Genomic DNA, 14,493 nt, shown 5'->3' on the forward strand with positions numbered 1-14,493 from the left:
AAAAAAAGACATTGAATAATGAAATTAATATTTATCATGCCATTGCTAACTAAGGCTTGTATCCCCCTAGTGGGGAAAATAGATTATCACATGTCCAGACTCCAGAACAGTGTATTATTGTATAGTGTGGAACAGCTGTATCCAATTCTGCATACCTGGCTTTATATTATAAAGTTCTTATAATATAAAGCCAGGTATGCAGAATTGGATATAGCTGTGCCACACTACAGAGTGTTCATGTTCTTCATAATATTAAGAAACTGACCTAAAATCATGATTTTGTATTGCTTTAGAAAAAATGTGACCTGTCCCTTTAAGAAAAAGTATCGGTAATTGGTATCGGCGAGTACTTGAAAAAAAGTATCGGTACTCGTACTCGGCCTTAAAAAAGTGGTATCGGTGCATCCCTAATTGTAATTACAAAGATCTGCCATAGTCACAGCTAATAATGAGGTAACTATTTGTAGTCTTCCCCATGACGGGGCATGCAGTTATGTCCTCCTGTATAGCAGAGCTGAGGATCTGCTGTATTCAAATGTGAAAAATCCATACCTGGAGCTGGGACTTCTATACGCACAGGAGGACCCTCCACACGTGTCTTGGTGTCCTTGTTGATGGCTACATAAGCTGTGAGAGAAGAGACAACACCAGACTGCAGGCTGGTCTCCAGGATCTTCTTCTTCACCTCTTCAGACTGTGACTCTGTTCCATGTTCCAGCTCAGAGATCAGAGCTTTGGCTGCCAGTCTGTGGATGGTGGGCCTGAAAGAAGATAGACAACGCATGAACAGACCAGAGCTCAGCCAATCTGTGGATGGTGGGTGAGAGAAGATAGACAATGCATGAGGAGACCTGAGCCTAGCCAGTCTGTGTATGGTGGGTGAAAGAAGATAGACAATGCATGAGGAGACCAGAGCCTAGCCAGTCTGTGTATGGTGGGTGAGAAATGATAGACAATGCACAAGGAGACCAGAGCCTAGCCAGTCTGTGGATGGTGGGTGAGAGAAGATAGACAATGCTTGATGAGACCAGAGCCTAGCCAGTCTGTGGATGGTGGGTGAGAGAAGATAGACAATGCTTGATGAGACCAGAGCCTAGCCAGTCTGTGGATGGTGGGTGAGAGAAGATAGACAATGAATGAAACATTCAGAGCTCTGACAGTCTGCGGATGGTGACCCTAAAAAAAACCATGGAGAATGTTTGTAGCTGATGTAGAATATTTCAATACTTAATATTGACCTTTCTGCACTCTGCACGTTCAGCGGGAAACGAATGTCGTTCTTTACAACTTCATCTTTAAACTTGTACTGCAGACAGACCTCACCTTCATTCTCCACCTGGGAAAAGAGAGAGCGAGTCCTGAGCATCAGTCAGCTCATATGTAAAGACCTGGGGACAGCTGAGGCTAATAATGAGTTCTGGTTATCGGGTAGCAAACTGTCTAATCTCCATTTAGAAATAATTTTCACCATCCTTCATACTGAAGTAATACACAAAACACGATCTTCCCCGGGCTCACAGACCTTTCCCTTTAGCTGAGCGTAGACAATGGACCTTTGTCCCTGGAAGATGGTAGTGGGGACTTTGGACAGGACGATGGCCTCCACACCAGAAGGAAGGGTCCATGTAAGGGAGACGTCCTTCACGGTGGGCTGTAGGGACCACTTTAGCGCCCGAAGAACCTAAAGAAGATAGCAAAACAAAACAGAAAATAATAAATTTGACTTAAGAGCAAAAGATAAGATAAACATGAATACACCCAGTACAGGATAAAATAACAAAACTAGATTTAGCTGCAATATTCACCTTCAATTCAGTTTTCTCCGACCCAAAGCATTTTTTCTGCCACTAGTTCTCCTTAATCCGATGGCCAGCAACATTCAACCCACCTCCTATGAGCCCAGGGTTTGAATGTCCCTCAAGTTTTTCAGTTGTCTGTATCCCCATCTGGAAGAACATTCTCATTTTTTACCCATGAAGCCCTCCATTTTACTTACCTTGGGCTGCATGCGGTCTTTGCCGGTGATAAACTCGAAGGTTCCATTTCCTGCCCGGGCCATGCCTTTAATGAGGGATGTGGAGGCTCCTTCACCGATCCCAAACGCAAAACATCTGAAAAAGGGGGAAGAGGTTTTAAAAACTTCAATCAACTGTGCAGGAGGAAAAGAACTGAAAGCCTTCTAGGATCAGGTCATTCTAGAAAGGCAAAGCTTCAGCACTTCCTGATGGCCCTAAATATTGTCTGCCCCTTACTGCATAATTTCTGTTAGCCAGAGAGGCAGCCCATGGTAGTGATGGGCTAGTTTCGGGGCAGGTGTCTTGGAACCCACCATGACCTGGGCTCCTGGAGGGGCCAGCCCCCTTCCCAGGGACTATGGACCTAGGAATATGGAGACCCCCCCCTCAGGCCTTTTGGGGTTACATGGAACTAAGACATGAGGGGCTGTTCCTGGAACCCTGAGGATTGCTATGTACGTGTACCCCTTGGAACTATTGACCCGGATTTATGTGTGGAGTGGCTATGCCGCGTCTTTTCCCTGGCATTGTGTTTAAGTGACCCTGTGCCCATTAAAGGTACAGGGTGTGAATCCTGCAACATCAAAGGGGTTAACTCTGGACTTAGACTCCCATTGAACATGACTCTTGTTGTAGCTGAATGTAGGTGTAGCTGACTGTAGGTGTAGCTGACTGTAGGTGTAGCTGACTCTAGGTGTAACTGACTGTATGTGTAGCTGACTCTAGGTGTAACTGACTGTATGTGTAACTGACTGTAGGTGTAGCTGACTGTAGGTGTAGCTGACTGTAGGTGTAGCTGACTGTAGGTGTAGCTGACTGTAGGTGTAGCTGACTGTAGGTGTAACTGACTGTAGGTGTAACTGACTGTAGGTGTAGCTGACTGTAGGTGTAGCTGACTGTAGGTGTAGCTGACTGTAGGTGTAGCTGACTCTAGGTGTAGCTGACTGTAGGTGTAGCTGACTGTAGGTGTAGCTGACTCTAGGTGTAACTGACTGTAGGTGTAACTGACTGTAGGTGTAACTGACTGTAGGTGTAGCTGACTCTAGGTGGAGCTGACTCTAGGTGGAGCTGACTCTAGGTGGAGCTGACTCCAGCGACTCTAGGTGTAGATGAATCAAGGTGTAGCTGACTCTGGAAAGTGTTGGCTGCTGGTTCTCATCCACTTACAATTCAAAGACTAATGTCTTTGTTTTTGGCTATTGACAAAATGAACGCAAATATGTATGTTCGGGTCTAAAAATGCCAAATGTGGCCTCCTCTGGCAGACCCTGGTAACACTGTTGAGTGGCTAATGCAGCTCTGGTATGTATTTCAGGCATGGAGACACAGACCAATGTAAGGTTTCCTGTCAGAAGTCAACTGAAAATTGCAATGCGCATGTCATGGTAGTAGGGATGGAATGGGATGGGATGTTTATAATTACCGGTGTTTCTGAGCATTTTTCTGAACTTCATCGATCACTTGCTTTGTGTTCCCGACTTCTCCATCTGTGAAGACAAAAAGCTGAAGAGAGGACAGAGATGAGGAGATCAATGGAGCAACGCAGGTCATCAACACTGAACTTTATCATTTCACTATCTTGTCTTACTATATAAATTTATACTAAAGTTATATTATAAGACGTCTTCAGGCAAAACTCAAACATTAGATATCAGTAGGCTCTGTGACCCCATAACCCGAGTACTTGGAACTCCCCTCCTCCACACTCAATGGTATCTAGTCTCCCCAATGTTTTGCAGCCTCACTTACCTGTCGGGGGTGCTCGGCTCTCCCGGCTGTTTGGTAGATCTTCTTTAGAGGTTGGAGAATTTCTGTTCCTCCGAAACAGGCATCCATCTCATTCACCATCTTCACCGACTCCTCCATGGACTGCTGTGTGTACTCCACACTCTCCCTGAGGAACATTGTTTAATAAGTTCATGTTATACGGTCACTGGAGGAGATGTCAACCTACACGGGGCAGGTTTCATGGTGATTGGGACCTCCAGGCAGCTCTACAGATGGACTGAGAGGTCTGACAAATATGTCCAAACCACAATTTTGTGGCATGAACATGCTTCATCAAGAACACACTGTGGTTCTATTACATCCATCATTTACCTAACCATCTACAGAGAAATAATGACTGGAATCGGAGAAGTGATCATGCCATACTTCCTAAAGACCTTGCAATAAAAGATACGTAAACCCAACAATGGACTTCTTATATTTGCTCCCTTTTGGTCTGCTAAATATACCATTGAAAGTGTTATATCTGTTGGACAAATGCAAAAAATACCTGTTGATCCTGCCAGAAATCATGTCAGCTGATATCTTCCTGTGCTCTCTGCCTTTGTGACTACAGAACACCTCCCCTCTATATGCAGAAGAGAAAAGCGCGGGTGTGCTGTAATCCTGTCCTAGAGCGATAACGCTGCTTCTTCATATGTGCATGACAATGTCTAAACTTTTTATAACGGATGACCGGTATATTAGTGCCATCCTTTATATTTACACACCCATGTCTACACATGGCTGCCCAACATGGACATCAGGCCTTAAAGAGTGTGTAAGGGTAAAACGTTTTTTTTTTTGTTGGTATAGAGTGGGGGAAGGGTTAGAACCCCTATCAGATTAGTATTGCTCCCATAGTCCATGCCGGGGTGATTTTCCCTCTATTTGTTCTAGCGACAACCTTTACCAAGACATTAATTGATGGGAAATCCTCCGTTTTAGAGTTATCAAAGCAAGGTGTGTCTCCTAATGGGGACACATGTGGGGTGACAACTGTCTAAAGCTGGCCATACACTTTCGTCTTGCGATGGTTGTAAGTTAAAGGAGAACTATGAGGGGGGAGGGGGGGTGCTTTTCACTCACCTCCTAGTTCTAGCCGACCTGTGACAATGAGACTGTCACAGGTCGGCTCAGTAGATCGGGAAGTGAGCGAACACATACAGGCGCTCGCTCACCTCTCGATCCTGTGACGGCTCTCTGCCATGACAGGGGAGGGGCTGAATTCCCCCCTCCCTGCTCCGATCCGCCAGCGCTGACTGTCGGAACGGACGGGGGAGGGGGCGGGTACAGCTGGCTCTGCCTCTATCACTCACGCAGCTGGGCGGATCTCGACATCGATGTCGGGATCCACTCCGGCGTCTCAGTATACCGCGAGCTGTAGCTCCCTATATACTGAGCCTAGGGTGACGGGAGGACGCTAGTTTGTGTCCTCCCGTTATCCTAAGGAGAACTATGGGGAAAATCCCTGACCCCATAGTTCTCCTTTTAATTAAAAAACCGTACGATCTGCCCATCTCCGACAGGCAGATCCTACTTGCGACCATCGCAAGCCTACCCCGCTGAGGGGCGGGCTTCCGATGACAGCATTGCTGAGCGGGCAGTGTGCGCTTACGCACACCGGCCCGCGCGGCATTTGTCTTACGAGCACGACACAAACTCGCCGAAAATCGTACGATTCTCGGCTGGTTTTCAAACATTCTCGTAAGACAAAAGACGTGCGACCGTGCAATAGAAACGGTCGCACGCCTTCCATACACCTGCCGATTATCGTACGATCGCGGGATTTCCAGCGATTATCGTACGATAATCGGCAGGTGTATGGGCACCTTTAGAGGGGATTTTTCCTCCCTTTTCTAATTTCTTATTGTGTCCCTGTGGAAAGGAAGTGAAGGGAAATCTCCCCAGCAGGACACGGACAGAATCAAATAACCTGAGAGGGTATTTAACCCTTCCCTACTCTATATAAAAGAAAATGTGGCTATACGGCTCTTCTCTGTGCCATTTCAGTTATCCATTTTTATCGGAAAGATGGAAGTACCGGACTTCCAACACTCTCTGTAAAAGTCCCTCTCTATCTTCCATGCTCACTTTATTTCTTCATAGAGCTGGGATCTTCCTTACAGCCACACACATCATCACACCCATATGCTGGAGACCGTGCTATGAAGGTTCGTCACAGATTCAGAACTGAATTGCTTCACTAGACCGCCGACAGTCCAACCTTTATACTCACGGGAAGAAAGCCTCAAAATAGGAGCCAAAGCCATAGATATTGAAGTAACACCCGAGAGGTAAACTCTTCAATAGAAGAAGCAGCGTCTCCTGCAGAGGAAAGACAACGAATGAGGTGACTGGACGGCTAAGACCTGGTGAATGGCTAGAGTGAAAAGAATTATATATTGTATATACGTGTTGGACAAAAAGTAGGAGTGAAATACCACAAGGCTGGGGATTCGCTCAGCTATCCTTATTAACGGCCACATTATCCTTAGTAACGGCCACATTGACAGACCGGCTCTCCTTATATGCTTAAAGGAGAACTGTGGGGTCAGTGTTTTTCCCCATAGTTCTCTTCAGGGTCCCGGGAGGACACATACTAGCGTCCTCCGGTGACCCAAAGCTCAGTATATTGCGGGCAGCGCCGCAGCGGGGACGGATCCCGACAATACTTTTGAGATCCACCCAGCTGCGTGAGTGACAGCTGGCTCTGCCTGTCTAGAGGCAGAGCCAGCTGTGCCCGCCCCCTCCCCCGTCCAGACTGTCAGTCACCGCTCTCTGCAGGGAGAGGATCGGGAAGTGAGCAGATCGCTGCATGTTTCTGCTCACTTCCCGATCAACAGAGCCGACCTGTGACAGCTTCTTTCTCACCGGTCGGCTCTAACTATGAGGATGAGTGAAAAACACTCCCCTCATAGTTCTCCTTTAAGGCCCCGTTCACACCAGGGCGGTTCGGCCGCGTGGATCCGCCAACATGAACGAGCCCGTCCATTCCTATGGGGACCGTTCATGCGACCGCTCCCTGACCCTTGTGTGCCGCGCTAATCAGTGCGGTTTCCATACAGCTTTCAATGGAACCGGTTTTGAGGCATTTAGAATTGCGTTTCAGTGCTAAAAACGCAATTAAAAACTCCCAAAACCTTCCTTTTGAAATCAGCGCGGAACCGCTCTGATCCGCAACCGCCCTGGTGTGGATGGGCCTGTTGCTTATAGTGGTCAATAGTTCAAGCTGAAATTTACACTTACAGCTTAATGAGTTGGAGGATTGCCTTCCCCGTCCCTGCCTGCCTGCTCTGATCACAGTCATTAACTATAATGGAGACTGATGTGATGGAAATCCATGTGCACTTCAATCATCCAATCATACAAAGAATTAGGAAAAAACGTACTATTTGTATGACTGGACGCTTCCACTACAAACAGATTTACTTCCCCCCACTTTCTACTGTAATTAATGTAGCTCAGATTTAATTCATGTCCCTGAATATCACCTTAACTTCACATACGGTCCTCTTATCTGATAATCAGGAAGGTCCTTCTAGCCCGTGTTCTGCCTGGTGATAGGTGACTGTTTTTTTAATAAACTATTTCAATTTACAACAAGGATCCCGAGACACATTTCCAATCACGTAAGTCTTAGATGGTCAATTGGGGCAATTTACCGACCTTGGCACTCTGAATCCTCTGCGGGAATTCTCTGTCTGTCTCTGAATACATTGAACGCTCCATACTGCCAGACCGGTCCACAAGGAAAATAAACTCGCCGCAATTGGTCTGCTCCTGACCAGCTGGGAAATTCGGATAGAAATTCATCATGGCCACTGACTCCGCCATAATGGACCCTACAGAACACAGGGAGAAAATAAGATTGTAAGAAACACTGAGAACACATTCAGTCCACTCCAGTATGTTCACAAAGCTTTTACGGAGGCTGCTGAACAATTTAATGGCTTTCACCATTGTCACAGACTATTAAAGGAGAACTATGGGGTTAGGGCTTTTCCCATAGTTCTCCTAAGGGTAACAGGAGGACACAAACTAGCGTCCTCCCGTCACCCTAAGCTCAGTATACCGCGAGCTACAGCTCACTATATACTGAGACGCCGCAGCTGAAATGGATCCCGACAATTCTGTCTGGATCCACCCAGCTGCGTGAGTGACAGCTGGCTCTCCCTATCTAGAGTCAGCTGTACCCGCCCCCTCCCCCATCCGTTCCACCAGTCAGCGCTGGAGGATCGGAGGGGGGAAGTGCCCATTCATCAAAAGATCAAAAGAGTCATTTTAGGTGTGGGCGTATTTACTGTTGCATAGTCATGTTGTCATTTTATAGTACTTAAAGGAGAACTATGGGGTCAGGGTTTTTCCCCATAGTTCTCCTTAGGGTAACGGGAGGACACAAACTAGCGTACTCCCGTTACCCTAAGCTCAGTATACCGCGAGCTACAGCTCCCTATATACCGAGACGCCGCAGCCGGAGCGGATCCCAACATCGATGTCGAGATCCACCCAGCTGCGTGAGTGACAGCTGGCTCTGCCTATCTAGAGGCAGAGCCAGCTGTACCCGCCCCCTCCCCCGGCCGTTCCGCCAGTCAGCGCTGGCGGATCGGAGCGGGGAGGGGGGAATCCAGCCCCTCCCCTGTCACGGCACGGAGCTGTGACAGGACCGAGAGGTGAGTGAACGCCGGTATCTGTTCGCTCACCTCCCGATCTACTGAGCCGACCTGTGACAGTCTCATTGTCACAGGTCGGCTTAGAACTATGAGGTGAGTGGAAATCACTCATCTCATAGTTCTCCTTTAAAGGAAGAACTATACACTAGTTTGTTTTGTGTAATTCTTGTTATATAACTGTGCCATCCAAGATGGATGTATGGGAAAAGAAATTACATCTAAGGTCAAGGAAGAAGAGAATAATGAGAGAGTATTGGGGGTATAGTCAGGAGAGGAGGAGAACATTGACAGAACACATAACATATCCAGACAATGCTTAAGGTCAGGGTGAACAAGCCCTGGATGATTCTTCCCACATGAGCCCAATTGTGGAACAGAAAATCTCCAACATATGGCCCAAACACCAAGAACAACTGTGATGACTGAACTGCTGGGGAAACATAGAATAGGTCACTTGCATAATGTACAAACGATAGTTTTGAAGATTGTGAAGGAACAGACGGAGATGGAAAGTTTACTTTACTTTGAAAAGAGTCCGTAAAGGTTCTCATTCATCCGGGTCATGGTATTTATGTAAAAAATAAATGAAGGCAACTGGACTTGCTGTATTTTTCTCGAAGACGTTATAATGTGGACACTGGCCCTCAGGAGAGCTCTCATGTGATGGGTCATTATACCGCAATGCAGAGCGCCAGCTGTAGATGTCATGTCGGGTTATTTTGTCACCAGCACACAGAAGTTCTGACTTTTGACATTCATTGGCTGGGTTTAGTGCCGGGGTTACAATTTGGACAGAAGTCAAGGCCCCAGGTACAGCATGGGCCTACAATGTGAAAGGCTCCACAGGAACACAAGAACTGGTTTAGGACTAACACAAGGTACTTGGTGTTGACAATTTATCACTTTTGCTTTAGGAACAGTCAGCCAGGACAGGTTCATTTTAAGTTTAGGGGTCCCTTCAAAAGAGAAGATCAAAGAATTACACTGAAATAAACTATTTGCACCTTTTGGGGTGTATCTCGGGTTGAGGACGGCCGGCAGCACAAAACGCACAGCTCCGTCCGCCTCCAACGGCAACTCCCGGACGTATTTCAGGGTGATCTCAGCTTCCTGGCCGGGAGGGAGATTCCCAACACTGCAGCTAAAGATGTCTGCTGAGCTCTCATCTTCCTCCAGGAGGAAGGCTTGCTCGCCCCGGCTGATGGCCTCATCATAGGTTTTGTGAGCCTGGAGAGGAGAGGGAGAAGAAGCAAACTTGTTACTGTCTTTTAACTTGAATAGTTATACATCAGTATAGAGCTGTGAATATGACGTCTATACAATTACAAGAGCAATTACATGTTGTGTGTCTACTATGATTTAATATCATTGGAGGACAGTGGGCTGTATGTGACCTGACCATTGCATCATCATGACTGATTGGCCAGTGGGAAATAGGATTGCCACCTTTTCTTTAAGCAAGAACGAAACACTTTTGCGCCGCAAGGCAATTTGTTTTTGGGAAACTATATAGGAGAGATCGAAGAGAGACAGCCAGGAGAGAGAGCGAGGAGATACAGACGGGAAGAGACCGTGGAGATACAGCCAGGGGGATGAGCGTGAAGATAACGCAAGGAGGGAGAGAGTGAGGAGGGACAGCCAGGAGAATGAGTGAGGAGAGACAGCCAGGAGAATGAGTGAGGAGAGACAGCCAGGAGAATGAGTGAGGAGAGACAGCCAGGAGAATGAGTGACGAGGGACAGCCAGGAGAATGAGTGAGGAGAGACAGCCAGGAGAATGAGTGAGGAGGGACAGCCAGGAGAATGAGTGAGGAGGGACAGCCAGGAGAATGAGTGAGGAGGGACAGCCAGGAGAATGAGTGAGGAGAGACAGCCAGGAGAATGAGTGAGGAGAGACAGCCAGGAGAATGAGTGAGGAGGGACAGCCAGGAGAATGAGTGACGAGGGACAGCCAGGAGAATGAGTGACGAGGGACAGCCAGGAGAATGAGTGAGGAGAGACAGCGAGGAGAATGAGTGAGGAGAGACAGCCAGGAGAATGAGTGACGAGGGACAGCCAGGAGAATGAGTGAGGAGAGACAGCCAGGAGAATGAGTGAGGAGGGACAGCCAGGAGAATGAGTGAGGAGGGACAGCCAGGAGAATGAGTGAGGAGAGACAGCCAGGAGAGAGAGAGGAGAGACAGCCAGGAGAAAGAATGAGGAGGGACAGCCAGGAGAGAGAGAGAAGAGTGCCAGGAAAGACAGCAAGGAGAGAGAGGGGAGACAGCCAGGGGAGAGAGCGAGGGGAGACAGCCAGGCGGACGAACAAGGAGAGACAACCAGGAGAGGGAGAGAGAGAGGGAGAAAAGACAGCCAGGGTAGAGCGAGGAGAGACACCCAGGAGGATAAGCCAGAAGAGACAGCAGATATTTATTTACTAAAACTAACGTAACCCCTATGGTATACTTCCCTTATACTCTGTGTGTTCCAAGCGTGCCACCATAAAATCTAACAGCATTGAAATCTACTGATCCGCCTATGGTGTGCAGCATCTACCTCCTCCCCCCTCCTGCTTTATAGCTCTACTTGTGTTACCAAATTCTATCTATCTCTGCATTTTGTGTCTAGTTTTCTAGCCTCCCCTAAAATAGGAGGGAAGTAACAGTCAATTCCTGTCTGTGACTATTAATCATAAGACATGATAGACATCTGCAGATCAGTAGATAATTCGGCCAAACTGGTGACCACACGTTCTATATCTCATCTTCAAAACAACAAATGTCATGCAGAGCTTTACAGGGATAGCAATAAAACTAGAGTGCACTTGAAGTGTTAGTTAAAATACGCTGTGTTGTGATTAGGGAAGGTTGCTCCTTTTCTTCAATACTGAGAGTTTTAGTGCATCAGTTAATAAGATTACAAAATGACGAACCTAAAGCTGGACACCAAGGCCGTATCCAGACACCAAGCTGCCTAGGCACACCTGAATAATTATACCCAGTATAAGCTCCACCCTCTTGTGTCATGTGATTATCTCCTTACAAATGCTAGAATATGGTACTAGTGGCAGTCTGCTGTCATGATGAGACACAAAATTATTTAGAACTTAAAATTTATTAGAAAGAATTAGCACTGTGGTATAGGCACCCCGTGCTGGTAAGGGTGTATGTTATGGTTCATAACGATCCCTGTCTCTCTGTGAAATGTGTTTGATCCCAACTCCAGGCTGTACATAAGGCCTCAACTAAGTCAAAATTAAGCCCTGTTCCAGATAAGTCTAGGCCAGGGATCCATGGGGGCTCCACAAGGACGTAGGCATTGACATGAAAGGCAGAGGGTGATTACCTGCTCCTTCTCCTGCAGGTCGGCTACAATCGTCTTCCCCTCTGTTGTGGCCTCAAAGCTGTAGACGGCGGAGTCTTCATCCATGGGGAAGATAAAGACTGCTTCCACCGCCTTCTCCTCCTTGTTCTTATACTTGAGAGTGGCCGATACATCCACCACAAAGCCTTTCACCTGGACGTCCACCGAGATCCCCTGCAGAGGGACTGGACACACACACAGGAGAATGAGAAAATCTGGTGACTTGAGCTATACATTTGGGTAACACAGGTACAGGTACTCTTTACAAGTGCTCTTCAATCAAATTGGGTACCAGACAAATACAAGAAACACATTCTACCTGTACAGAGATAAGGAATTTCCAGCTCAGTGCTTAGCTTATCTACATTGTAAATTTACCAAGCTGCTATAAAGAGCGACCTACTAATCTACTACCCCCGGCCTTTTCATCGAGTCAGTGAAGGAACAGCAGCAGCTCTCTCCTCCTGTCAGCGAAAAATTGAAGGGGCAGCCCAGATGGCCAGCGCTCTGACGAGGGTGTTCATACACCAATTGTTTGTGTGGGCAAAGTGTGAAGGTGGTGTGCAGCTTCCCGATAGTACAGACCGACTCGTGTAATGGTAAAAAAGAAATGAAAAAGGGAGGGAAGCACCACGACCAGGGAGAGAGATTGATGTAGACCAATTGATGTGGCCTGCTTGGTTGTCTGGTTGGTCCAACTTGCTTCCCGGCCGGTCAGTGTCGAGCCGGTGATGTGTCGAAAGTGCGAACTTATCGAGTTGTGGGACCGCATGACTTCCGGTTTCCTCAGAACTAGGATGTTTGCACACAAAACATGTTGTGCACGAGCGCCATCCACGGCATTGCCCTATACACATACACCACAGCAATAAAGTAATAAAATGATGTAGGATGACAATAAGCCAGCACGTTCTTTATCTCCGGTGCCCCACTCAATATGGCCGCCGCTTGAGTGGGGCACCTGAGATAAAGAACGCGCTGGCTTACTGTCATCCTACATCATTTTATTACTTTATTGCTGTGGTCTATGTCTATAGGGCAATGCCGTGGATGGCGCTCGTGCACAACATGTTTTGTGTAAAAACCTCGTAGTTGTGAGGAAACCGGAAGTAATGCGGTCCCACAACTCGATAAGTTCGTAGTTTTGATCGATCACCGGCTCAAACTTCCCGGCTCCATGTTCCCCTCGCGGCACTGCCGGTCAGAGGAAATCTCCCTCTGACCGAAAGTTCCGGTATCGGGAAAGGTATCGGAGCATTTGGGCGAGTACAAGTACTCGCCCAGATGCTTGGTATCGGTACTGATAATAGTATTGGTATTAGTGCATCCCTACTTGTGACCTTCAACCCACTTCCTGTGAGCCCTGGCTGTCAATGACACACCTTCAAGGTCTGCTTTTTCTTTTCTTTTTTCTCTCCTTCTGTCACATGTTAACTGCCAGCGCATGTGCACTACACAAGAGCCGCAGTGACTTAGGGCGATGGCCCTCGCTAACCTGGTCTGAGAGCTGCTGTCATGGAGTGACACACAGGGCTCAGCTGTCCGGAGACACTGCCATGTTCCCTCATGTAAATGGTTCTGGTACCAACAGCACCACCATGATGGTAGACGTAGGGTGTGATGTAATACATGTGAGATGAACTCAAACTCACCATTAAGACATTAATGTCTGTATGGATCACTTATACACAAGGATGTTTTTGGAGTGACTACCGTGTCAGGTGGGATATATTACATCCAAAGAGTTTGTAAACTTTATTTTTATATATTTTCTTCTTTGCTTAACACTAAAAATACTGAATGTCACAGTCTGGTGGATGGGGGTGACAGTTTAGATCCACCTGGAGCCATTTGTCTGATGTTTATCTGAATACTGAAAGCAGAGGATCAGCATGACAGTCAGCTAACCAGCATCTGTAGTATGAGAAGTCACCATCTGCAGCCTCCATGTGTCACTCGGGAAAGGCTTCTTCATAAATCAGAGCTGGGGTCACTCATACTGTAACCTGCCGTTGCTTGTACACTCACCTGGCTGGCGGGAAGCCACGATGATAAGGCCACAACATGGAGGAAATGGCGGCATTATTGTAGATTATCTGAAGGGAAATAAAAGATATAACAAGTGTCAGATTTAATGGCTGCAGACTGAGTGACATAATCTAGTCTATCCCCAGGGCTCTCTTCCCCTCTCCTCCTCCTCCGCTTAGTGTTGGCTCTTAAAACTGGCATGCATCATTCAGCCTTGTGAGTCCTCTGCTGGGTAGGCAGGAAGTCAGGCAAAGACATTGTGGCCTTCCATACTTCCTGCTCTGGGTGCACAGGGCCTCCTTTACAGTACACAGCTAAATCCACAGATTAATTGCTAAAATGTCCTCCAATAGCACCCCAGCTCTCCAGCATGGAGTGCGAGTCACAGTTTATATGGAGAGGTAGATTAGGGGGCTGGTCCGGGATTGGCTGAGAAGCTCCTATAACAATCAGAAGGTGAGACCAGGCGACGTCAATAGCTCTCAGTCCTGTGCAGGAACAAGGCGGCAATGGAGCCAATGTTCAGAGAACTACAAGTAACAGAACATCTGCATTTCTGATCTGAGCGGTGGTTTTAAATAAAGGACAACTGTGGTAAAGATATACTCGTCCTTTAAACTTTCTCTCACGTTTTAGAAAACTGTTACAGGTAACACATGCCCCATAATA

General features: G+C 47.2%; 1 protein-coding gene across 1 annotated transcript in view; it reads right to left on the bottom strand.

Moving 5' to 3' along the window:
• Positions 1-13,922, bottom strand: part of LOC108799019 (von Willebrand factor A domain-containing protein 5A-like) — a 31,980-nt gene extending 18,058 nt beyond the window's left edge. The window contains exons 1-11 of the mRNA XM_018570830.1: positions 13,825-13,922; positions 11,779-11,981; positions 9,439-9,682; positions 7,452-7,627; positions 6,022-6,110; positions 3,765-3,909; positions 3,439-3,518; positions 1,997-2,111; positions 1,523-1,681; positions 1,239-1,336; positions 553-761 (exon numbers count right to left, since the gene is read on the bottom strand). Of these exons, the coding sequence (XP_018426332.1) occupies positions 553-761; positions 1,239-1,336; positions 1,523-1,681; positions 1,997-2,111; positions 3,439-3,518; positions 3,765-3,909; positions 6,022-6,110; positions 7,452-7,627; positions 9,439-9,682; positions 11,779-11,981; positions 13,825-13,879 (1,573 nt within the window). The 5' untranslated portion in view covers positions 13,880-13,922. The remainder of the gene's footprint in view (positions 1-552; positions 762-1,238; positions 1,337-1,522; positions 1,682-1,996; positions 2,112-3,438; positions 3,519-3,764; positions 3,910-6,021; positions 6,111-7,451; positions 7,628-9,438; positions 9,683-11,778; positions 11,982-13,824) is intronic.
• Between the last annotated feature and the right edge of the window lie 571 nt (positions 13,923-14,493).

This window comes from Nanorana parkeri, unplaced genomic scaffold (genome assembly GCF_000935625.1).
Source record: "Nanorana parkeri isolate BGI_ZX_2015 unplaced genomic scaffold, ASM93562v1 scaffold1605, whole genome shotgun sequence".
Taxonomy (NCBI): Eukaryota; Metazoa; Chordata; class Amphibia; order Anura; family Dicroglossidae; genus Nanorana; species Nanorana parkeri.